This window comes from Leptosomus discolor, chromosome 20 (genome assembly GCF_034619465.1).
Source record: "Leptosomus discolor isolate bLepDis1 chromosome 20, bLepDis1.hap2, whole genome shotgun sequence".
NCBI lineage: Eukaryota > Metazoa > Chordata > Aves > Leptosomiformes > Leptosomidae > Leptosomus > Leptosomus discolor.
In genome coordinates, this window is record NC_141410.1 from 1,657,820 (window position 1) to 1,680,741 (window position 22,922).

At 53.6% G+C, this 22,922-nt stretch overlaps 1 protein-coding gene across 3 annotated transcripts in view; it reads right to left on the bottom strand.

Annotated features, from left to right (window-relative positions):
• The window catches only part of EPHB2 (EPH receptor B2), a 136,082-nt gene extending 129,356 nt beyond the window's left edge, over window positions 1-6,726 (bottom strand). For 2 of the 3 annotated variants that reach the window (XM_086476310.1, XM_086476307.1), the window contains exon 1: window positions 6,642-6,705. In XM_086476310.1, the coding sequence (XP_086332436.1) occupies window positions 6,642-6,705 (64 nt within the window). Of the gene's footprint in view, window positions 1-6,641 lie in introns of all 3 variants that reach the window. The other variant, XM_086476309.1, reaches the window with a different exon arrangement.
• Between the last annotated feature and the right edge of the window lie 16,196 nt (window positions 6,727-22,922).

Here is a 22,922-nt window from a genome sequence, read left to right on the forward strand (position 1 = left end):
CCTCACGCTGACCCCCATCCAGTGGGAAAACTGACTCTTTGTTTCCCCCTCTTTAAGCAGATTTTAATCCATAAGAGAGCCCTTCCTCTAAAATTACTGCTCTGGAGTCTCCTGGATCACCCAGGGAGCTCTTCTTAAAGGATGCTCATCCCACTTGCTGTGGCCCAAATACTCGTTTTACCAATTTATTCTAAAATATAAGCTCTTTTGCCATCACTTCAAGGCAGTCTCTCAGTCCTGCTCTGGGAAGGAAAGCCCCTTGGCAGGAGTCCCCTTGGCCACAGCCATTTGGGAGGACACTGAAGTCGTTCCACATCTCCCAAGTGCTCCATCCTGGTCAGGTTTAACCTCACGATTCTTATTTCCTGAGGAGGAACTTGGGGGGATAATTAATATCTTCTCACTAGTTATTTTTCAAACTTCTCTTAGCCTGCCATATACGGTTTTACGTTCACCATGCTACAGTTTCTGATTTTTTTTTCTATTTTCCCTTTTTAGATAACACTTCCACCTTCTGAAGAAATCTTTTTACCTCCAGTGACCTCTTTTAACTTGCCATTTAATCAAGATTTATTTTTTTAAAAGAAAAAAACTCTTACATTAAACAGCCACGTGCATTTATTCTGAGATTTAATATAATTTCCTACACTACATGCAAGTATTTCACTATTTTAGCTGCTCCCTTCAGCTAGCTCCTTCATTTTGCCTTACTTACAAACTGTTACTGTGTAGTAGTTTTAAATGCTGATCATTTTACAGATGCAGTGGTCTGCCTCTAAGAGAGGTAAAGTGGAAAGAACATTAATTTATTAGACTGACTGACAAAGCTTCACCAAGTTTTGGAGCTCACCAGCTCCTTCTCATGCTCACTGGGAGACAACCTGCTCCCACAGAGCCAGCCCCATGCCTCACACCACATCGCACGTGATGCTCGGGTCTAAATCAAGAGATTCTCCTCTCGTCACTCTCCAAAGAGCTGTGATGATTCAGTCACTAAAACTATAATTTCTGAATGATGCCCCTCTGTGACCAGGCATGGACCCTCCACAATTACAGTTGCGTTTTCTGCCCTCGTGGCCTGTTTCATCTCCCTTAACATTTGGCAAGCAGTGCCGCAAGTCGGGTCAGAGGGGTAGCAGAGACCTAATGCTGCTCCCTTCAGCCCCGAGCATGGGAATTCAGAGAGGGGCGGACAGCACGGCATGACCCTCACTTACTCCTTCACCTCCATCCTGCTTTGCCTGGGGGGACCAGCATGCCCTGCACAGCACACCCCCTCCTCTCCACGCCTGCATCCTGGCACAAACTGCCATCCATCCAGCACATTCCTGCACCATACATACACATATCAGTATATCCCTGCGCACTCCCCTGGAGCACCGCTCCTTCCTCACACCCTCCCAGCTGCCTCCTGGCACCCAAGGGGTTCCTGCCCACCTCCAGCATCCCCAGCAATAACCCGCGCTCCCTGCATCCCTGGGTACCAGCCAGGGCAGAGCCCCCAGGTCCCAACCCTCCCCGGGGGCTCTGCCTCTCCCTCCCACCCACACCAAACACCAGCGCCTTACCACAGGAGGCCCCGTCATTACCCCCTTATCTCACGGCTGAACTTTTGCCTCCAAGGATCTCCCCGCTCCCCCCATCCTGACGCAATCCAACAGGCAGCCACGCTTTTGCCCTCTGCAAGCCAGAAGCCAGGTTCGGGAGCAATTGCAAACCAGGATGGGAGCCAACGCGGGTGTTTCTCTGTAAAAAAAGGCCTTTCTGCAGGTTGGGAACCCCGCGCCCGCTCCAGGACAGACCAGTCTCAGCAGGGTCGGTCTGTCAGGAGTGGGCGCGTGTTGGGCTCAGACTCTCGTTTCTCCCAGCTCCGGCTGCACTCACACAAGAGCACTCAGGCCTGAGGAGGTATCTCAGCATCCACCAGTATTTACCCAGCTCCTCAGGCAGGTTTCACAGCCCCGCTGGTGCCCACCCCTCTCTACAGCCAGCTCAGGTATGTGTACACAAACGGCCACCGACTAGTGCAGGCAGATCCTGAGCCTGTCTGCAAAGGGGACTGCTGCTCCCACCCTTAGCGGCCAGCCCTGAAACCCCTCGGCAGCATCTTCGAGGCACAGCCGCATCCCTAGATCCCTCTGTAAGCTCTCCTGAGTAAGACATTGCTGGCCACACCAGCCCCAAGCCCTCATCCCCTACAGCCCTGTCCCCTTGGCATCTCCCTACAGCATCTGCTCCCTCGGCTTTTATCACTCAGAGAAGCTGGAAACACGTCAGGGATCGGGAGCAACTGCTGCTCCCACCCAGGAAAAACAGAGGAGTGGAGCTGCAATGGCAGCTACACAGACATTTAAATCAGGCACCAATTTATTTGGTCTCCAAAAGGAGTCTTCCCTGCCGCTGCCCCAGTAATGCAAAGGCCAGGCGGGTGCAAGGAATGCACCTCATCAATAATTAACCCAGGGCCAGGGAGGGGAGGCAGCAGCAGGGAGACGGGCAGCACAGGGCTGACCCAAAACCATGATCTCTGCTCCATGCCTCAGTCCCATTTGTCAAAAATTTGCTTCCAGCCTGGACTAAGGACAGCATTTGCAGATCCGGAGTTCAAATGCATGGGATGGATCGGCTTCTTGACAGATCCTGGCCTTTTCCCTGGACCTGCTGCTCTGCCACATCCCTCGGGAGCGTGCTGGGCTCATCAAGATGCTCCCACAGCTCCTATGGCCCTGGCATGCTCTGGGCACATGCCACCTCCCTGGAGCACCAAGGGCAAAGCAACCGCCCTGGTGTGACCCTTAACCACAAAGAGACGGCTAAAGTCTTCCTCCGCTGAGACCACAAAGTTGGACACAACGGGGTACAAGCCAAGCCCTGTGTTTGCTGACATCCCCCCACACCGCCCTGAGCCCAGAGGAGGCAGCAGAGGTGCTCAGCAGCAGGTGTACAAGAGAGGTTTGACCGTATTTTAACACTAAAATACGTTACAGCATACATAAAATGCAATATACTGTATATTATGTACATGTATGCAACATAATAAACGCATAATGTACATTGTGTACGTTATACTACATTATTAACTATGCAGAAACACAAAGGTCCTGTCTCCAGCTTGCTCGGAGGATGGGCATGGATGTTCGTGTCCAGCACCTCAGCCGAGGCGTACCCCAGGGGTCCCCGGCCCGGGAGAGAACACGGCCCTCCCACTCCACCATCCCTCCCTCCCCAAGCCCAGGGCCGGGCTCAGGATTGCAACCACCCAGCACAGAAGGATGCTCAAGGCTGAGTCCCCTCTCCCGTCACGCTGCTTCCCAGCAAAACTTGCACCGGGCAATTCTCCCTTGCCCATCAGAGCCCACCGCTGCCTCCGTGCTGCCTGCTCCCAGGCTGCCTGCACCCTCACAGACACTAAGGCCATCTCATTTTTTCTTTTGCATTTTTCGGCACATGGTTGGCTTTCCTCCAGCCCTCGGGAAACTTGCCAGCGCCGCAAGGTTTACGAAAAGTTAACTCCAATGGGGCGAAGAGCACCTTCGGAGTTTTTTTCTTCCCCTCTCGCACGTGAGTTGGCCAGGCTGTTGATGTTAAAATACCTAAGTGCCCTTCCCAGCTCCCCCCAAAAATACCTCGGAAATCTCAGTACTCCCGATACATGTGCAGCATACGCCAGCAGGAATACAAAGAGGAGCCGTTAGTGATAGCGGCACTGTTACCAACCAGTGTGGGATTCAGACCCTTCCACGACTCCTTTGTTCTTGACTTTCTGGTTTTGTGGTTTTTTTTAAAAAACACACAAAAAAACTTTCCTTTTATAAGCCTGAACTTTCTCAGCTGCAGATATGTTACCTTGCGACTGCCTTAACAACTGTACGCAATTCTTAACCTCTGCTTTATGTATGTTGTCATCCACCTCCCTGTTTTCCATATTGATTTATGTTTTACGTTCTTTTCACATTTCCTTTTAACAGAGCCGGTTTTAACCAAACAGCCTTTCCTCCCGAGCCCGAGACATGCATTCTGCTGGCCAGTGAGTAATCAACTTCCAATTTTCATGCACACTCCTGTTTATATTTCCTTCCCTATCGGCTTTGTTTCTAATTAAGGTTTGTTAAATGCAAGTGAATATATAGTGTACAGAGAAATATAAAGCATGTAGATAAATAAACACCCCACACACAGGCGCACTGACTAAGGCTGCACTTTCAACCACGGATCCCAAAGCACTTTGTCATGTTCATTAACAAAACCTCGTGGCTCCCTTGGGAAAGACGCTTGTATTATTTTACGCCTTGTAATTAGGAAAACTGAGGCACAGAGGAGACAAGTGAAATTACCAGCATTACAGAAAAGCTCTGTAGCAGAGCTGAAAACAGGACTCAAGAGGCAAGATCCTCGGTCAAATAACCAGAATATGTTTTTTTCCCGAATGAGCCTTTTTTTGCCTCCATTTTGGCCCTGCAAATTTGCCAGAGCTGGTGATGGCAGCGCGGAGACCATTGCCATCACGGGGGTGCCCTGTGGCTGGGGGGATGTGGTGGGGTCCAGCCACTGCCTCCTTGGCCAGTGACTGCCGTTGGGTCAGTCTGCCTGCACCGATGGGACCCAGAGCACCCGGAGATGCACATGGAAGTCACGTCCAAGCATCCCAGGGATCTCCGGGAAGAGGCAGCTCCCAAAGGGGAGGAAGGGGCAGAGGCATGCTCTGGGAGCTGCATCCCACACGCTTTCACGTTGCCAGCTCTCTTGGCAAGGAGGGAAAGGCTGGGACATGGTAGCTCATTGCCCACAGCAGCACTGTAAGCCACCATTAGAGCCTCGCGACGCACAGACAAGAAGGCAGGAGGCAGCAGCGGGGGCACAGGGGGAACCCCACTGAACCCAAATCAACACGTTCAGCCACCCCAGATGGGGACGGTCACTGGGAGCACTGTGCAGGGCCCCCGCCAACCATCTCCCTGTGAGCGACCCCATCCATGGAGGAGCACACCTCACAGCGAACGTCTTGGGTGAAACCTCCCGCCAGCACTGGCCACCCCCTCGTCCCCAGATATATATTTCCCATCCCATGGGATGAGCCTAGGCGCTTGCGCCTCTGGTCCCCGCTGCTCCTGCCATGACGGTGAGAAGGTCACGCACGTCTTCAAGCAAGTGCACGAGAGCCCTGGGAGCTGGTCACCAACCTCCCCAGCACCACCCAGCAGCTCCGCTCAGTGTGCAGAAAGGGCAGGGCAGGATGGAGGTGTCACCCCGTCCTTGCGCAAGGCCCCTGGCCCCCTCCCCTGCCATAGTCAGCAGCATCAGCTCTGCACGGCCAAGCCCACTCAGGCCTTGCTGGCCAAGCACAAGCCCCATTGTAAGTGTCAACGCCGCCAGCTGATCAGGCCAGACATCCCACATGGATATGTATGCTCCCACAAACACGCTCATCACCCCAACCCTCCCCCCCCCGAATAATTAAAAACATACTGGGCTTATTTGAATAGCATAGCTGGCTAGCGCTCTCCGCTGCAATGTAAATAGTCCTATTTATGCCAAGCTCCCATATTGTAAATATCACGATGTATAGCTGGCCAACCCATGAGTCATCTCCCAAAACTCCAACTTAATAAATGGTGCATCATCCGTGTTCCAGACAGACACCATCCGTGCAGCTCCCACCGCCCGGCACCTCCACGCCCAAGGCCAGTGGCTGCCGCCCAGCCTGCCCACCAGCCCAGCAAAGCCGCGGGGACAGCAGAGCCACCCATCCCCTCGCCAGCTCGGGCACGGCCCTCCTGTGATGGGCAGACATCCGTGGACCACGCTGCTCCACGATGGGGTGGTTTTTGGCCTGACACCTTGCTCTCGCCCCTGCTCAGCCCAGTTCTCCAGCGCTTCCCAGGCCACTCGTGCGGCGGGCGGGCGGCGCACAGGCACGGCTGCGACGGGCTGGGGAGCGTCAAGTCGTATCCCCCCTTGCCTAGACCCCACCACCGGGCGCCCGCCCAGTGCCTTCCCCGTACATCCAGCCCGCAGGAGCTCCCCACCTGCCTCCTGGCTCTGCTTTGTCTGAGCACCGGGGGAACTCGGCGGGGAGCCCGGCTCCTCCCGGGGACGCCAGGAAAGCCACGCCACCAACGGGGAGCCGGCCATGAGCTCCAGGATGTCGGCAAGGCCTTGCTGAGGTGCGCCCCAAAGCCTCTCCCAGCCACCAGCAGCGGGCATGGCGTGGCCAAGCCCGGGCATCCCTGGGAGAGCGGCTCCGCGGTACCCAGCCCGCCCCCAGGGACCTGCTGCGGGGGTGCCGAGGTGCCGGCGAGGGGATGCCCACCTTGGCGAAGGGATGGCGCAGGAAAGGGCAGCGCAGCAACCGGGAAGGTCTGGGGTGGGTGGGGGGAAGGGGGGGGGGGGAGGGCGGGACACACGAGGGGCCCCCAGCTCCGCACCGCGCTCCGGCGACAACACCTCCAGCTGGGGCAGCACTTCCCCAAAACTTCGCCTCCCCTCCAGCGCTGCGGAGGGGGTGCGGCGGGGAGGGGGGGAGGGGGACAAAGTGCCACCCCCCCTTAAAAAAAAAAGGGGGGGGGGAAACCCCAAAGGGGGGCTCGCCCTGCCCCAGAAGGGCCCCCGCCCCTCGCGCCCCCCCCCCCCCCCCCCCTTACCTTCCACGGCGGCGAGCAGGGGCAGGAGGGCGAGGGGCAGGCAGCAGAGCCACAGCGGCCCCATGGTGCGCGCCGGGCCGGGCATCAGAGGCGGCGCGGCCGGCGCTCCATGGAGGCGGTGGGGGAGCGGCGGCGGCGGAGCGCAGAGCCGAGCCCCCTCGCTGGGGCCGCCGCCGGCGCGGGCACGGCCGCGGGCACGGAGCGCACCGCCGGCCCCGCCGCCGCGGCCGGGCCGAGCCACCGCCGCCGCCGCGCGGGGGAGCGCCCCGCGCCGCCCGCCCCGCCCCGGGGCGCCGCGCTGCCGGCGGGGGCGGCGGGCGGCGGGAGGCGGCGGCGGGCGGGCGGCGGCTGGGCGGGGGGCGGCGGGGGGCCGGCGGCGCGGCGGGGGGCGGCGGGCGGGCGGCGGGCGGCGGCTCCCCCCGCCCGCCGATGGTTTCTCCCGGAGCTGTCGATCATCCAGAGAAAGCCGTGATTTCAGCCCAAATCTTCCTCGCCGGGGTTGACTGCGCGCCGCAAAAACCGGAGAGGGCGGGGGGGGGGGGGGGGGGGGGGGCGGGGGAGGGGGTTCCCGAAGGGATGCCCCCGCCTCCGCCCTTCCCCCTGCCCGCAGCCCCGCTCCGGCGCGGCCGCCCCGGGCCGAGCATCCCTCCGCCCGTGTCCGGGGGTGCGCCCGCCTGGCCGGAGCCCCCCGCCGCTGCCCACCGGGGCGGGCGTGGGGTGTCCCCGGAGGGGGCGAAGGGGGTGGAGAGTGTGCTGGCTGCAGGCAGGGCCCAGCGGGAAAAGAGGGACATCTCCAGAGGGACAAAAATACACCCCAAGGATCTGGCAAAATCCGTGGCTTGTTGCTGGCAGGCTCCGGGTAGCCCTGACCTCCCCAGGCCCTCTGAAGTCAGCCAGGTGGGGCAGGAGCAGGACTTCCTTCACTTCCCGTGCGTGGGGCCGTTGTAGGTTGGTTATGAGCCCCCTTCACGCCAGATGGGGCCAAGCAGGACTTTCCCAGAAGGTGCAAACTGACACCCAGCTCCACATCTCCATCACACCACCCAGCAGCCCCGACTTCCCTGCATGCGTGGGAGCCAAGTCTGCCCTTTGAGCACCTTGAGCCAAACAGGACCATGTGCCACTGTTACTAGGACTGTTTGGCCCAAGAGGTTCCTTCTGCCACCACCCTGATATCTCCTCCTCATCCCACCCAGCCCACTAGCATCCACTTTGTACCCAGCAGTGCCCCTCTGCTCACCTCCCATAGCTGTGCCCCTGTTTCTTCTGGCTGGGAAGGAGTGCCAAAGGTATCCTGCAGAAGCATACATGTGCCCTGGAGGATCTTCTCAGGGAAGGTCACATGCTGCACATGGAGGTCTATACGAGCTGTGCAAGGTTCATAGGCCGAGAGCTGAAGAGCCACTGGACTGCCAGGGTGGATCCCTGCCCCTCAACTCACAAAGTGTTTAAGATGCTGAAAAACCAGGGGCTTGGCTCATTGCACTCTTCCTTGTCCCTTTGCTGCGCTAGCAGCTTGAACATCTTGGGTTCCCTGCCTTGACCCATTGCAAGTGACTCATTTCTTGCGACTCACAGGTGCATTTGGAGGAAGGCAAGGCTCCCTGGTGGTGTTGGCCATACGGGTGAGCCAAACGGGCTTCCCCAACTCAAGTGTGGCCGACTGCAGGCTCTGATCCCCTTGGGAGCTCCTATCACTATAGATGTTGCTGGTCATACAGGTTGGCCTCATAGACAGTGCAGCAGCCTCCAGAGAATCCTGTGGCCCAGCTCCACGGTATGTGGAGAAACTTTTGTCTTTAGTGCCTCATTAGGGTTCACTCTTGCATGGAGAGTGCTCAATTCGTTACAGAAGGAGGCAGAAGAACCACAGACAGCCAGTGGTCTTGCTGCTCCTGCGTCCAGATGTGTTCCTCTGCAGGGCAAGAAGCTCAAGCATGCCTGCGGTTACTCACCATCCCAGTGCTCTCCCAGGGCTCCCCCATTTCCCAGGCTCTGTAATGGTGCCCTCGCTCCCCGCTGCGCTGCATCACCCAGCATTTCCCATCAGATCTTAGGAAGCACTCACTGTTTCCAAACTCCTCAAATCGTCATTTCAATCCTTCTGGATCCCAGGGCTGCTTTTGTCCTGCAATGCCCTAGACAGGTATGTCCCAGAGGATCCACCCAGTTCTTCAAAATGAGAGCCTATAGTCCAAGAGCAAGCAGCAGCCCTGTCTGTTTGCCAGAGTCCACCCAGACCCTCAGGATTTTCTTGCAGCTCTCCAGGGCTGCGCTGCCAGACACAGTGGGAAATTTGTCACAAGGGAACAGTCACTGGAGACCCTCTCTCTTCTTCAGCTCCTTTGAGCATCCCCTTAGGCTATTGCTGCTGGAGATGGGACCTCAGACTACACAGACTTACTGTCTGACTGCCTCAGTGACTCTGAAGATCTTATGTACTCCTTGGAGGCCAGTTTGTCCTCTGAAGATGCTCTTCAGAGTCAGTCATGAACTGTGAGGACTAGTCCCACCTCACGCCTTCACTCTGCTCCCAGGAAGGGCTTCCTACGACTGTTGCATCCCTCCGGTATCCATAGAAAGTCCTGCCAAGGCCCCACAGCTACCCTCACAAACTTTCTCTTGCCAGTGCAGGGGTTGCCACCAGCCTCCACCTTCTGTCGTGAGGCCCACGAGTTTCTCTGATCCCCGAGCCAGTGGCTCTGAGCAGACTATCAATGTCCTTTTCTGCACCTGCCTCTCGTTCTGCACCAGAACTAGTGGCCTCCGTGGAGGATGATCGTGGACCAGGCAGCATAGTGCATCCTCACCACTGTCCCCAGCCAGCCACGACAATGTGAGCTGAAGCTCTCCTTGCTGCCATCTGGTGACAAGTGACCACAGCATTATGTCACATGGACCTGACCACCATCGGGCAGCTGGTCCCACCTTGGGAGCCAAAGTATATCGGTTATACTGGTAGCTGCTGCCCACATCTAACCCTTGGGAAGCACCATCATAGGATGCTCAAACCCTGCTGCAAAGAGTTAGATAAAGCCTTGTGTGGGAAAAGCAGCAGCATTAAGGTTACAAAAATGGGACAGCTGCCGCTTTGGTTGCATACGTATTAGTTTATATCACAAGATTGTTCCTAGGCAGACAGAGCCAGGAGAGATGACATCTAGGGGACATTAAAATGAGTTTGATGGTGACGCATTTAATGTAGCATTTTCAGTTCCTGGTGCAGGAAGAACAAGTTTCATTTGCACATGAAGCCCTTGGCTCATCACACCTGGAGGAGGTGGCTGCCTCTTACTCTCTGCGAGGTTAAAGCGGTGCAGCAGGCAACAGCGAGAAGTCAAGGGAGACACGAAGGCAAGCAGCATGAATGAAGCAGCATCTGTGCCATGGGTGATACTGAGCTGTGGTGCACAGACTCAAGGCTCAGTGCAGCCACCCCAGGGCCGGGAGTGAGAGGGAGCATCACCCAAGGAGTCCCAACCACTAGAGGGATCCAGGAGAGGCTTCTTCTTCTTGGGGTCCAGGGAAGCTCCCTCCGCTGAAGCTACTTGATCAAGCTCAATGACCCAATTGAGAGAGAGGGCAGTAAGTTTTGGATGGGAGGGATGGGAAGCGAGTCCCTTGGTGTCACCTAGAGCAGTAAATCTGCCTGTAAAGACCCACCGAGAGCAGGCACGCAGCTGGCTGGGGGCTGCGGAAAGACACCCTGAGGGAAACCAGCACCCTTGCTCACGTCTCTGCATGTGAAAGGAAAGCTTTTCAGCTCCTGGCTGAATCCCTCAGGCTCCGTGGAGCCTCGAGCTTCCAGGCACAGGTTGGGAGGAGGAGAACATGAGCATATTTTTACAGAAATCGGAGTCTCCCTGCAGCAGCAAATCCCCTAAAAGCAAAACCCAAGTGAAAAGCAGCTTCAGCTGTTCTGGCTCTGACTGTGACAGGCTTGGCCCCAAGCCAGTGAGTTAATTCTGCCTATTAACTAATAGTATAGTATTGTCGGCAAAGATTCATTGCTAAACTTATGTTTTTAAGATATCACTTATCATTTAAACACTTAACTCTTGATCCCCGAACATGTACAGGCACCATGTAGCCCTGCAGCCATGCTGCAGATAACCAAAGCCACCACTGGTTGAGGAGGCCCGGCAGTGTTTAACCCTTTTTCCCCTCTTTGTCTGAATGATAAATTGTCTTGAATAGCACTTTCCAAAGGAGAGCAGGCCCTCCTGCTCAGGGACCGCTTATTATCACCTACTTAATGTTCCCAGCTCAGCAGGGACAGAGGAACTGTTCCCAACAACGGGTTTTTCTAACCTCTGTGAAGGGAGTGTGAACAGCAAGAGACCCTGTGGATACAAATGATTGCAGCCTGTCACAGAGAACCGCCCCCCCCCCCCCCCCCCCCCCCCCCCCCCCCCCCCGTCCTTCCTTGCCTTTCCCGGTCATCCCAAATGCAGTCTAGTGGAGAAGCAGGTCTAGTCCTTCAGGAGGAAAGGTGAGAGCAGCAGGGACTCCCCACCCTGCAGAGCTGGGCCCTGGGTGCTGCCCAGCACCTTGCAGCTCAAGATCCCCAGGCCCTGACCTGTACAGTAAAGAGACAGTTTTTGGGGACCTCAGACCTCTCCCCCCATCCCACCCCCTTCCCAGAGCAGACCAGCATCTTTACCAATTGTACTGGACTGCAACAACTGTCCAAGCAGGCGTTGGCTGCAACCCGCTGCCCTCCTCACCCCACTGAGGACTTTGTGGTGAGGTTTCTCTGTGCAGAGTTAAATCAAGATAAGGCTTTTACACCCCTTTAAGCTTTGTGAGGGCACCTGTCCCTGGATGGCTTGTGCTGAAATGTGACACTGTAGAGCCATCCTCACTCAACCTGTTTAGCTTGTTGCAGGGTCCTGCCCAGGGGAAGTTAAGGCGGAGGAACCAGCAGCTCCCTCTCCCCTTCAGCTCTTTCCTCCTGCATTTCTGAGCTCCTCTATGGCTAAGTGAAAGATTCGTGCATGGTACAAGAAGCAGGGATGAGATGGAGAGGAAAGGAGGAAGGTAAGAGCATGGCATGGGTCAACTGAGCATCGCCCTATGCTGGGGCCCCCAGGATGCAGCAGAACCCAGAAAAGCTTCAGGTGAGGATTTAATCTCTTTGCAGTGACAAGGTGGCTGCAGAAAGGAGTGAGGAGTGGAAGGTAGGCGTATTTTTGTTGCCTTTGCACTGCCTGAAGTCTTAGGTCTTAGAGTCTTCAGCCAAATTAGGAAGCAAAAGTCAACTGGTAGATTGCACTAAAGATCTGAAGAGTATTGCACTCCTAAAATGAATGAAACTTTTGAATGGTATCCATGGGAACAAATTAAAGAAGCACTTTTGAAGCATTTAAAATAGCATTAGAACTGTAGAATTGGGCAGGGAATGTTGGATATTTTGTTCAACAGCTAATTCGAACCCAGCTAATGATGACAGAGCTGAATATAGGCAGGTAAACCTTAGATGAGACAGGTAAACCTTAGATTAGACACTGCAGAAATTATCCAATCATGGCTGATATTAACTAGCTGTAGAGTTAGAAGAAACTTTTGGAAAAGTAACGTTTATAAAAGTATCTCCTTCAGGACTGCAAACATGTCCAGTCTTCTTTGAAAAAGTTGATATCAAATAAGCAGGACCTCACAGAGATAGAAAGAAAATAATTAGATAAAGAAAATACAAATTTAAATAAAAGCATATAAATAAGAAGGAGCTTCCAATTTCACAGATTGTAGAGAAATACAACAATCAAGAATGTAAGGTACTACTCCATGTTTTAAAAAATACATAAAGAAAAAAGAGGGATTTAGATATACAGCAAAGAACAGGTGAAACGATCACCAGACTGCCAAGTTATGTATGTAAATCTAATCCAGAAGACTTTACAACTATGAGGCATGACTGGCAAAAGGTGATTTTTGTGTTCTGGAAAATATTTTCATTTTAGTCCTTGATTATTTTATGGCTAGCCAGAAACAGAAATGTTAGAGAATAAATCTGCCCAGTAGATAACCTCTGATGAAAAACTGCCAGGCATTACATACTGACAGAGGTAATGACATAAAAGGATGCACAATTTAATTGCTGTCATTTTTGAAGATTTGTAAAAGAAAAGGATGAAACCCAAGCTCTTTTGTGGCAGGGCATCCACAGTCCAGAAATCTTCCGGAAAATAGTTTTAAAGTTGTTCAAAGGAAGCTAGAAAAGCCGAACAGTCAAACCCAGGTCCCTGTTTAATACTACAAAATTACAGGGCAGCATCCTTGAAATTGCGAATGCTGAAATGGCATTTAACAGGAAACTGAGGAGAAAACTACCTGTTTTTTGTCAACGCTGATGTTAAAAATAGGAGTTTTGCTATTGCTTATGAACACTATGAAAAAATGCAATATTATGTGCTATGATCAAGGCACTCACGAGCAAAATCCTCTGGTGCCCTGAGATGGCATAGGTTTACGAGAAGGCAAACATAAGATCATAGGCAATGGCAAGTTGTGAAATTGCGCTTTTCTCCTAAGAGGTGATTACTACAAAAAGGCAGACCTGAAGGAGGCAACCACATCTCCTTTCGCAGCAGAAAGATGAAAAAGAGACAGGTTGTCTGGGTCTTTCCAAAGAGAAGCAAGCTAAGGGAGATGCGGTGGCATGAAGAAAGCAGAGTGATGTGCAGACAAAAACCCTCCAAGGTCTGGAGATAAAAGGTCAGGAGTCAACAGGAACGGTGCCACATGCTGTGTGACAGGCATTTCACATTTTCTCTTTGGGTGTGGCAATATCCACTCCGTTGAGGTTTTGGCTAAAATGTAACTGAGCTGGAATAAGTCATGCAAAGTGAGACAGCCACTGGATGCCAGCAAATGTATGCACAAGCTCTTCATGCTAGTATTTACTTAGTTTTTTTTTTCTTTTAATTGAAGGCTCATCAGCATAATAAGCTCTAGCACCAAGATATCTTCTCCTGCCCGGGGACAGCACAGGGGGTGAACACGGGGTGTGTGCAGGGCACACAGAGTGCAGAGGCAGGAGACCGGCTGGGTGAGACCAGGCAGTACTAACGATGCGCAAGCGCCGTGGAAGAGGACGTCTTCGAGGAAGGGGAGGCAGGTGCTCGCACTGAAAATGTGAGCAGGAATAGGGGGTCAGTTTGGGGCTGGGCAGAGGGAGAGGAGGCATCCTTGCAGAGCTTGAGGAGTGTTGGCCATGGCATAGGAGGAGAGACCTGCTCCATGTTTGTCTGCCGGCAGGAGATGGGTCTGGCAGGGAGTGGGAGGAAATGCTGCCCAGTTAGCCAAGGTGGATGGAGTGTGGCTGCCCCTGCAAGAGCCTGCCCATCTGCTCTTTGGGTTGCTGCCCTGGTGACACGAGTGACCTGCCAGCAAAAAAGCGCTCAGGTGACTCCATCCCCTTGACACGCTGCCATGGCACTGCTGGCATGAAGCAGAGCTGGTAGAGGCTGTTGCACAGATCCCTGCCGTGCACATCAGCACTGGGGGCCGCAATGGTCAGAAAGGTCCTGGCTTCATCCTTTCAGTGGGCCCTTCAGTGTTGCCGATGGAGGAGGCTCTCTGCATTTTCCCACGCAAGACTTGGTCCTTGCAGCTATTGACACAGCCTCGGCCCATTGGCATCAGCATCTGGCTGGTCTCTGAGAAACTTCTTCTTGAGTGCTCCTTCAGGGGACTCTTATGAGCACCTGAGGCTGCTAACTTCTCCTGCGCTCAGGGGAGGTGTCCATGTACTGCTGTATTGTGAGGGCTAAGCCCCTTGGCACCCTTTCCCAGCAGCAGGAGGAGACCAGGTGTCTTGAGGGGTGCTGAGGCGGCCAGCGTGACACCAGTGTGACACCAGCCTGTACAGAAAGTCCCGGGAAGACACAAAACACTACAGAGCTGCTGCTCATAGAGGGCAGAGGGTGGACAGTGTTAAAGATACTTGGGTAAGTGCTGTCTGCTAGAGGAGAGTCCATGGGGCTTCTGCAAAGGGGAGTCCTGCTCCACAACCCCTTGGAGCCCTTCAGAGCAGCCAAACACACATAGACCAGTGCAATCTGTTCATGTCATCTGCTGGGGTTTCCAAAGGCTTTCCATTAAGTCCCTTGCCAAAAGCTTTTTAAGGAAAGCAAACAGCCAGGGGGTATAAGGGAAGCTCCTTGTCTTTTTAATTGCTTAAGAGATGGTAGCAGAGATGAGTAAGTAGCAGGCACTGCAAGCAGAGGGAGGTCACCAGTCAGTCCTGAAGGGTCTGAGCTGAGACCCATCCTTTTCAACAGACCCAGAAGTGGCACGAATAGGGACAAACAGGGAGATGACAGAGTATAAGCAATGCACGTGGGGAAAACAACCATAACCTCACTTGCACAGCGACAAGCTGGCTGCTCTCTGTCTTTTCCCACAAATGAACAAAGACTGTCAAAAGAAACTCGTGTGAGGTTCAGGGCCAAGTTTGGAAAGATTTGGGTTCAGGAGTGAAGGAGGTGAATCTTCACATGGATAGGAGATGAACTGTGGAGCTCTTTGGCAGAGGATGCTGTGGATACACAAAACTCATGGGTATTCAAGTGGAGACTGGACAAGTTCTTGGAAGAGAGATCCAGGGATATATAACACACAGAGAAACCTATGGTAATGAAAATAGTGAGGAAGTCTTCAATACAGGTATTTCTGGGCTCATGCAGCCCCCCAGCCTGTCTCCTTTCTGCCATTAAAACCCTTCCTGGGCCCACTGGAACTGTTGTAGATACTGAAAGGGAGTAGCAGGCAGCTATAAGGGGACCATGGGTGCTCCATCCCCTGGAGACACAGCAATCACAGAGGCCTCCAACCTTGGGATTGGGATACAGAGGCAGGGATGTGTCAGGCTGGTTCCGTGCTGAATATATTGCTCAGCAGGCATACTTGAGAGGAAATAAATCAGCCCTTGATTTACCTGGGAGGACAGATACTTCTTCTCAACTGGTTTTTAATTTGGAGTCAATTTCCAGGCTGTTGAGATGTCTTTGAGATAAGTGATCTGTGTTGTTCTTGAGTCAAACAGGATTTTCCTTCTTTTCAGACCAGAAAAACTGTGCTCTGTAAGTGGATGTTCCAGCTAATGAGGTGTTAAGTGTAGAGAGAATCACAAGTACTTGAGGGCAGATCCAGCTGCTAGTAAAACCAACAACCAAAACCAGGATTGTCCTCGACTACTTCCAGGAACAACTTCAGACAAAGAAACTGCCCCAGGGGCAGGATCAAGAAAAAATTGGGAAATACAGCCACAAAAATATGGCCGTATGTCATGCCACAGCTGCATTACGTGACTTACATATGGCCTTTCCTCAAGCCAGTGGAGAAGTCTGATGAAAAGGGGCGTGGTCGGAGCAGATACAAACAGTGGCTTTTAGCTTGCAACAAGGGACTGACTGGGAACAGCCTCCAGAGCCCTGAAATACCACAGTTTGCTGAAGAAATGGCCACAGAAGATGTAATGAATTAAGTTAGGGAGGTTTAGCAGAGGCATCTGCTCCCCAAGGAGAAGAGACGCTGTTTTGGGCTTGAGCTATGTACTTTGCTTAGTCCTCAACCAGGCATCCTTAGTGTCTACAGCGCTGCAGAGAAACGGCTTCAGGGCTAGCCTTGAAGTCAAATTTATCATCTGCCCACTTTGCCTTTGGTGAAACCCAAAAGCCCAGCTGCACCCATGCTCAGTGGCACTGTACTCTGTCCCTGAGCAGCGGAGGGCCCAGCAATCTCCATCTGTCCTCTCCGTGTTGCAGCAGCGCTGCCTGTTTGCCTCTGTGCAGAACAGGCAGCCCAGGAACCGCAGGGCCTGGCACTACCTGGCACAAGGACAGAGGGGATACACAGGCAAGAGGAACGCAAATGCGACGTGCTGGGCTTTGCAGTGTCCTGGTCTTCAGGACACTTCCACATCTCCAAATCAACAAATTTTCTGAAAGGGACCTCCTTAGTCTCACATCGTGGACACAGGCTCAGCTAGCACATCAGATGGATATCAAGGTTAAGAAGAAAGGCCATGAGGAGGCTGAAGAAGACCAGATGGGGCAGAGCACTGTGAATGTCATACAAATGCAGTGTCAGGACACAGGGATATCTTAGCATGGGACCCAGGCATGATGGACAGAAGATCAGAAACATGTAGGAGGAACACAGCAGCTACCCTCAAAACAACAACCTTTGGCAGGTATCCTGCTGGCTGGACATCACCATGTGATGCTGAGAGGTTTGCAGTACCCTTGGGGCACATGGTAGGACACTGTCAGCCTCAAGACTCACTCAAGGCCTGCAGTAACGTAAGGAAACCTGGGGCTGCAGGAAATCCCCTGGAGGGTTTCCAGGACTTGGCCAGACTTAGCCACATCTGCCCTGATATAGTGTTGATGACAGTCCTGCTGCAAGTGGGAGGCTGGACCAAAGCCCCTGTGTGGGTTCCCACCACCACCTCTAGGATTTATGTATCTGATGAGCTGACCTTCTCTGGGACACAGATGCCAGGTTTGCAGGATGAAAAAGAACAGCTTTTCTTGTGACACCTGGACCTAATGTTTCCCATTGCTGCAAGGGGATAAAGACGTTTCCCCTGGGCAGGGCAGCCCCCCCAGGCAGCAGGGATGTAACAGCTGGGAAAAAGGCTCCAGCAGCAGGACCCTCACTGCCATCGCAGCACAGGAGAGCACTCAGCATCAGTTGAGGAGGTCACCAGTGGATGGAGCCCTGGAAATAACACAAAGCTGGCAGGAAGCCAGCATCTCTTGCTGCACTGGGGTTTCTCTTTAAAAAAAATGATGGCAACAGCCCCACTTTGCTGGAAAATACCTGCCTGGTGCTGGGATCCTGCATCCTTAGGTGCCCAACCGACAGAACTGGGCATCCTTTGGGAGTTGAGCTGTGTTATCTGACAAAGGGGGATTATGTTGTGAAAACTGCTCATTGGGGATTGTATATTAACAGGATATGCTCGGCTAGTTGACAGGAAGCAATAAAGTAATTTGAAGGAGACTGGGAGAGAGTGTGCGAGTTCCTGCGCCTGTGTTAAATCACTGCACTAGATAAGCAAACAGCGCAGCCCTGGAGTGGGGAGGAGGGCTGCCAAGAGGGAGTTGGCTGGTGCCAGAAATCTCCAGGAGCTGCTGCGAGTCCAGCTTGAACATGGTGCGGAAACCAGTGGGATTGCAACTGCAACTCTCCCAGCCCCTGCTCAGGGCTCCGGTCTTGCAGCAGGAAGGTTGGCAGGTCCTGTTGCTTGTCACCCCAGGTCTGCACACATGCACTAGTGGAAAGAGAGCATCACTCAGCAGCTGAGAGACCCCAGCGCTTGCTTGCAGAAGCCCAGCCCACTGGCCTTTCAGGGGCTCTGGGAAGGAGCTGCTCCTCCCAGCAGATCCAGTCCTGGAGGAGGAAGGGGAGGAGAGCCAGAACGAGAAATACGTGCAACTGCGAGAAACGAGGCTGCGAGAGCTGCCGAGCAAAGGGCAAGCCAGAGACTGCCTGCGACAACGAGGGGAGCAAGGGGGGCTGTCGAGAAACATCGGGCACTTCTCATTCAGCAACTGCAGATTTAAGGACTCCGCTCGAATCCTGCCCAGGGGAAGCAGTGCCTGCCACGTGTGTGTCAGCAAGCACAGCACCCAGCATGCTGTCCCTTGCTCAGCCTCCCACGTCCTGCTGGAATCAAATATAGCAAAAAATCAGCAGCATTTTTCATTCTCATAGAAGCTTTGCTGGCCTCCAGGAGGGGACGTTTGCAGGCCTTCTGATGCAATCTCTGATCCTTTTCATCAGGGTTATGCTTTCACACTCTGTGTGATTGCCCAAGATGCTTGCTGCCATGGGATGTGAGCGCTGCAGGATCTATGGAAGTGTGTCTGTGTTTGGTGGAGGCTGAAGACACTCAAAGTGCTCTCTTCTGAATAACAGATATAAAAAACCTGACATATACTGCCTTCCACCACAGGCAAAAAAAAAAAACCCAACCCTGACTCCTGATGAGTGTTGAACCATTTTTCCATGTGTTAAGAGCTCCTACCTAGGCTGACAGGCAGGACACTTCCCTTGGCAATGGATTATGCCCAAAACTGTATCTCACTCTGAAGCACCTAATGGTGCCCCCCTGCATCTGACCAACATGTTCTCCAGGGGGTGAGCATCAGTGAAGTACTCTGCTATGAGGAAGCTTCCCTGGAAGCTGAGAGCATGATGCAGGTGGACATCTATGTGCATTGTAAAATAAGACCCTGACAGTGCCGTTCATGAGCACGTTGGTTGCATTTCATGGGGCATCACAAGTCCTGCATGCTGAAGAGGCAGTGGTGAAGGGGACAAGGATGGTAGATCACTGGAGGCAGAAATGGTCAGACAGGTACAGTGAGGTAGGGCCACAGCCATGTGTTTCATCATTCCTTCCCTTATCAACACCCAGCAGATGGTCAGCACCTTCACATGAACCTGGCTCCAGGCAGTGGTCATAAGTGTTGGCATTTGTGAGCGCCCAGGATAAGGCACATCCCCTGCCTGTGGAGGCAGCTTCCTCATTTTGAACCTAAGTCTTGAGGAAATGTAAATTTTCCCTTATGTTCAGTGACTTCCAGCAACTCTGGTCCTCAAAGGAGAGCTCCTCCCCCAGAGCTGCTAAGCACCATGCAGACCAGCAGGCCAAGGTGGTGTGGAGATGTTAATGCCTAAATGTTCTCAAATTTAAGGCAGGTGCAGGCTCAGCAGGTGGGATGGAGAAAGTCTCTCCTGCACTGGCCAGGAGATCAGAAGTGGTTATAAGTACAGAGGTAAGCCCAGGGGCTGGATGAAAGTAGTGTGGCAGGAGAAGGAGGGAGAGCTGTGGAGTGGTCAATGCTGGCCTGTCTTGAACTCTTATGGACTCTCCGTCTGACTGTCATGGGCTTTAGCACAGCCCAATGGTTTGTTAACATCCGAGATGGGTGCTGTGGTGTGCGCACGCAGGGGGCTCAAAAGCCACTTGCTGGCAGCTGCATGATATCCAGAGCCTAGTGCTCCTCAGCCCATCAGCACGGTTCTCCACTCACATGAGCTGCCTGAGCTTCAGCAGAGTGATGGGCATGCAAAAGACTTAAGAGGGCAGCAGAGGTGGTGGAGTTTTTCATTCCCTACTCATCCCACAAGATTCCTGCTTCAATGGACATTTATCTGCTCGGTCTCTCTCATCTTCACTGAGAGCTGGAAAAGAGAAAACACTTCCTTCCTCTGTCTGCAGTTCTTAGTCACCTCGTTACGGTTGAATGTGTCGGTCATAGCACATCCCCATCTGCACATCTCTCCGTGGGAGAGCGCAGAATAGGGTGCGTGCATGGCAGGGGGAGAAACGTAGCAAAGATGACTCTTGGAGAGGAGATGCTCCCCTGCATGGCTGGGGAAGCACTTTTCTACTGCCAGAAGACAGACTCCTCTGCAGGAGGAAAGAAACACATTGGAAGTTAAGCTAGTTAAGGTGAAGTGAAACAGCTTGTGTGTTTCCCAGCTTAACAGGCTTTTGGGCCACCAGTAGGGAGAAAGGAGGTCTGGAACTATAGGTAGGAATGTGCAGCCTTTGCTGGCTTATTCAGCCTTGCAAAGTGCACGTTTAGGTGGGACAAGAGGAACTGCCTAGGGCCAAGTCAGCTCCTTCCTCTGAGAACAATGGCAGGGATGGGATGCTCTAGCCTCTTCCTTCAGATGAGCAGTGTGGTCTTGCTTTCAGAGAGCATCCCCAGCCCTGAAGTGGAAAGCAGGGCTGACATCTCCTCCTGTGACGGGTCATGGCATAGGGGAGTTCTCAGGGCTGACAGACAGCAAAGACATAGGTGGACACCTTCCATAAGTCATGTTCAGGCTGTGGGGAGGAGGCACTGCACACACAAGCTGAAGGGTTTGCTCTCTGACTTCACTCACTTCACTTCACTGATCCCACGGGGCTGGTGATGGATCCTCAGTAGAAAGAGTTGCCAACGATGTTCTTGCACCCCTCCTTCCTTCCTCCCACGCACCTCACACAATTTTTGGAAGAGCCAGGCAGGACAAACGCAACTTGTTCTCTCGCCTCTGGAAGAGCTGCTCCAGCTGGCTCTTCCAAATGCGTACGGGCAGCCATAGCTCAAAGTTATCTGCTGGTCATGTTCAGCAGCTATATTGAGTCTGCCAGTGCGTCCTTCTCACAAACCTTTCCTTCCACAAGGAGCAGGCTGTGCTGGTGAACCAGCTGGCTAGCTAGATGGATGCATAGGTAGTCCCCAGAGTCTGAGAGATGACACTACAAGCTCAGGTTATATGTTGTGCAGCCCTTCGCATCAGCATCACTCAGCAGACTGGTGTGGGTGGCCTGTGATGCCCTCCAGAGAGGCTGTTTATCCTTCACCTTCCTTATCTCCCTCGGTCTGTCGCTGTTTGTGTCTCATGCTGTCTCATCCTGGAGAGCCAAGCAGACTGTCTGACCTTCATCACCAGCTTGGCACCAGGAGTTACCCAACCTGCTCATGAGTCATTTCTGCATGCAGAGGAGAACAGCACCCTCCAGACAATGGACATACCTGTTGGTCTCCACCTCTGATCACAGGGCTTTGGAGCTCCTCATGTGTGAAGTAGCTGTCACTACTTCACCCCTGCACACTTGCTTCAGCCACATGCTTGAAAGCTTCAGCGACCATGATGGGACTGCCTAAAGCAGGCACCTCCCAACCTCAGCCTCACTCCTGCTCACGTCTCTGCTCCATTGCCTCCCAAAGAGACCTAGCATGGCCTGGGCTACCCTGATCCTTTTTGCTTCTCCAGCACTTTGTCCTCCTTCGCTGACACCCCTACCCAGCTGCAGGAAAGAGATGTTCTCCCAGTGCATGACCCAACCACATCACAGCAGAATTGGAAGGGCTCCTGGAGCACTGGCTCCAGGCCACCAGAGAGGAAGGACCACTCCCTGGACTGGACTGGCGCCAGGCTAGAAAGAGACACAAGCTGCCTTAACTGCAGTAATTAAATCCTCAGCCCATATGAGAAAGAACATCACGTCTTCCCCACTCTCTCCATGCTGCTGCAGTATGTGCAAGTCACTGGCACCACTAGACAAGCACATTCTCCCCATGAGAGGCACCCATATTGGCCTAACTTTCATGATCTGCTCACCCATGTTCAAGCACCACAGAGTGGCTGCCTTGAGCCGGGGAAACAGAGAGCAAATCCCTGGTGTAAACTGACTGTGTTTTGACACATTCTTGTACTCACCAATGCACAAAGCAAAGAAAGAGAGTTGAGGCTGCAGGACAGACAGGAAGAAAAAGTCCAACGAGTGCAAATCCATGGGAGACAGGACTTGGAAGTGGGGATAAATGTGTGTTATTTACTGAGTCACCGTCATCGTCTCTTCTAGGGAGGGACAGTTGATTTCTCCAGACAGGACTAAAAGTATCCCTGTCTTTCCCCTGTCTTGGTGAGAAGCTCAAGTCCTGTTAGCTTTGCTCGGTCTCCATAGGAGCCGAAAGCCCCAGTGAACTAAAGTGCTTCCTTCCCCTGCCTGGGTGCCCGACTCCAGGCTCTGGAAGCTGCTGTCCACCGTCTGCTGTGGCCCCACGCATGGGTCCTCTGGTCCTGACAACTGTTGGCTTTGAAGAAGCATCAGGCAGCCGCTTACACTCTGAGAACAGGATGGTGTCTATGATCCCATCCTTCCGACCTCACCCACATAAAATGAGCCATTACTCTGGCTTCTGAGGGCTGTGCAACACTTAGTGCCCGTGAGCCCCACGAGGCTCACTAGTGCCCCGGGAGTTGGGCAGCAAGGCTACAATGCCCCAGCATGGCTCGGCTTGCGTGGGACTGAGCACCATCATGAGCACATTGTCTTCCCAGAGGGCCAGGTCACCTCTACCCTGCTGCAGTCCCACCAGGTCCCCACCAGTCAAGGCATTAAAACCATGGAGGGTGTTCCTCTGTGCCCAGGGAACTAGCACCACTCTTAATGCCCAGAGTACCCACCTCGCTCCCCTGGGAAGGCTCTTCCCTCGCCCCCTACTAGTCTCATCCCTGGGGGCCAAGGGGGGCCCAGCACTCACACACCCCTGACAAAGCTGCCTCCCCTTCCACCCCAAGCGAGACCCCCTCTCCACAGCGTTGGCAGAGCTGCGTTTACCGCCAGGCTCTGCACCGGCGTGACATGGCCTTTCTTCCTTTTCATCCCTTTCTCACTCCCTGAATGAGCTTTGCTTGCTTTGGCGGCGCTGGGCAGGGAGAGCCCGTCTCCCCCCCCTCGCTCCTGGGGATCCCCCCCGG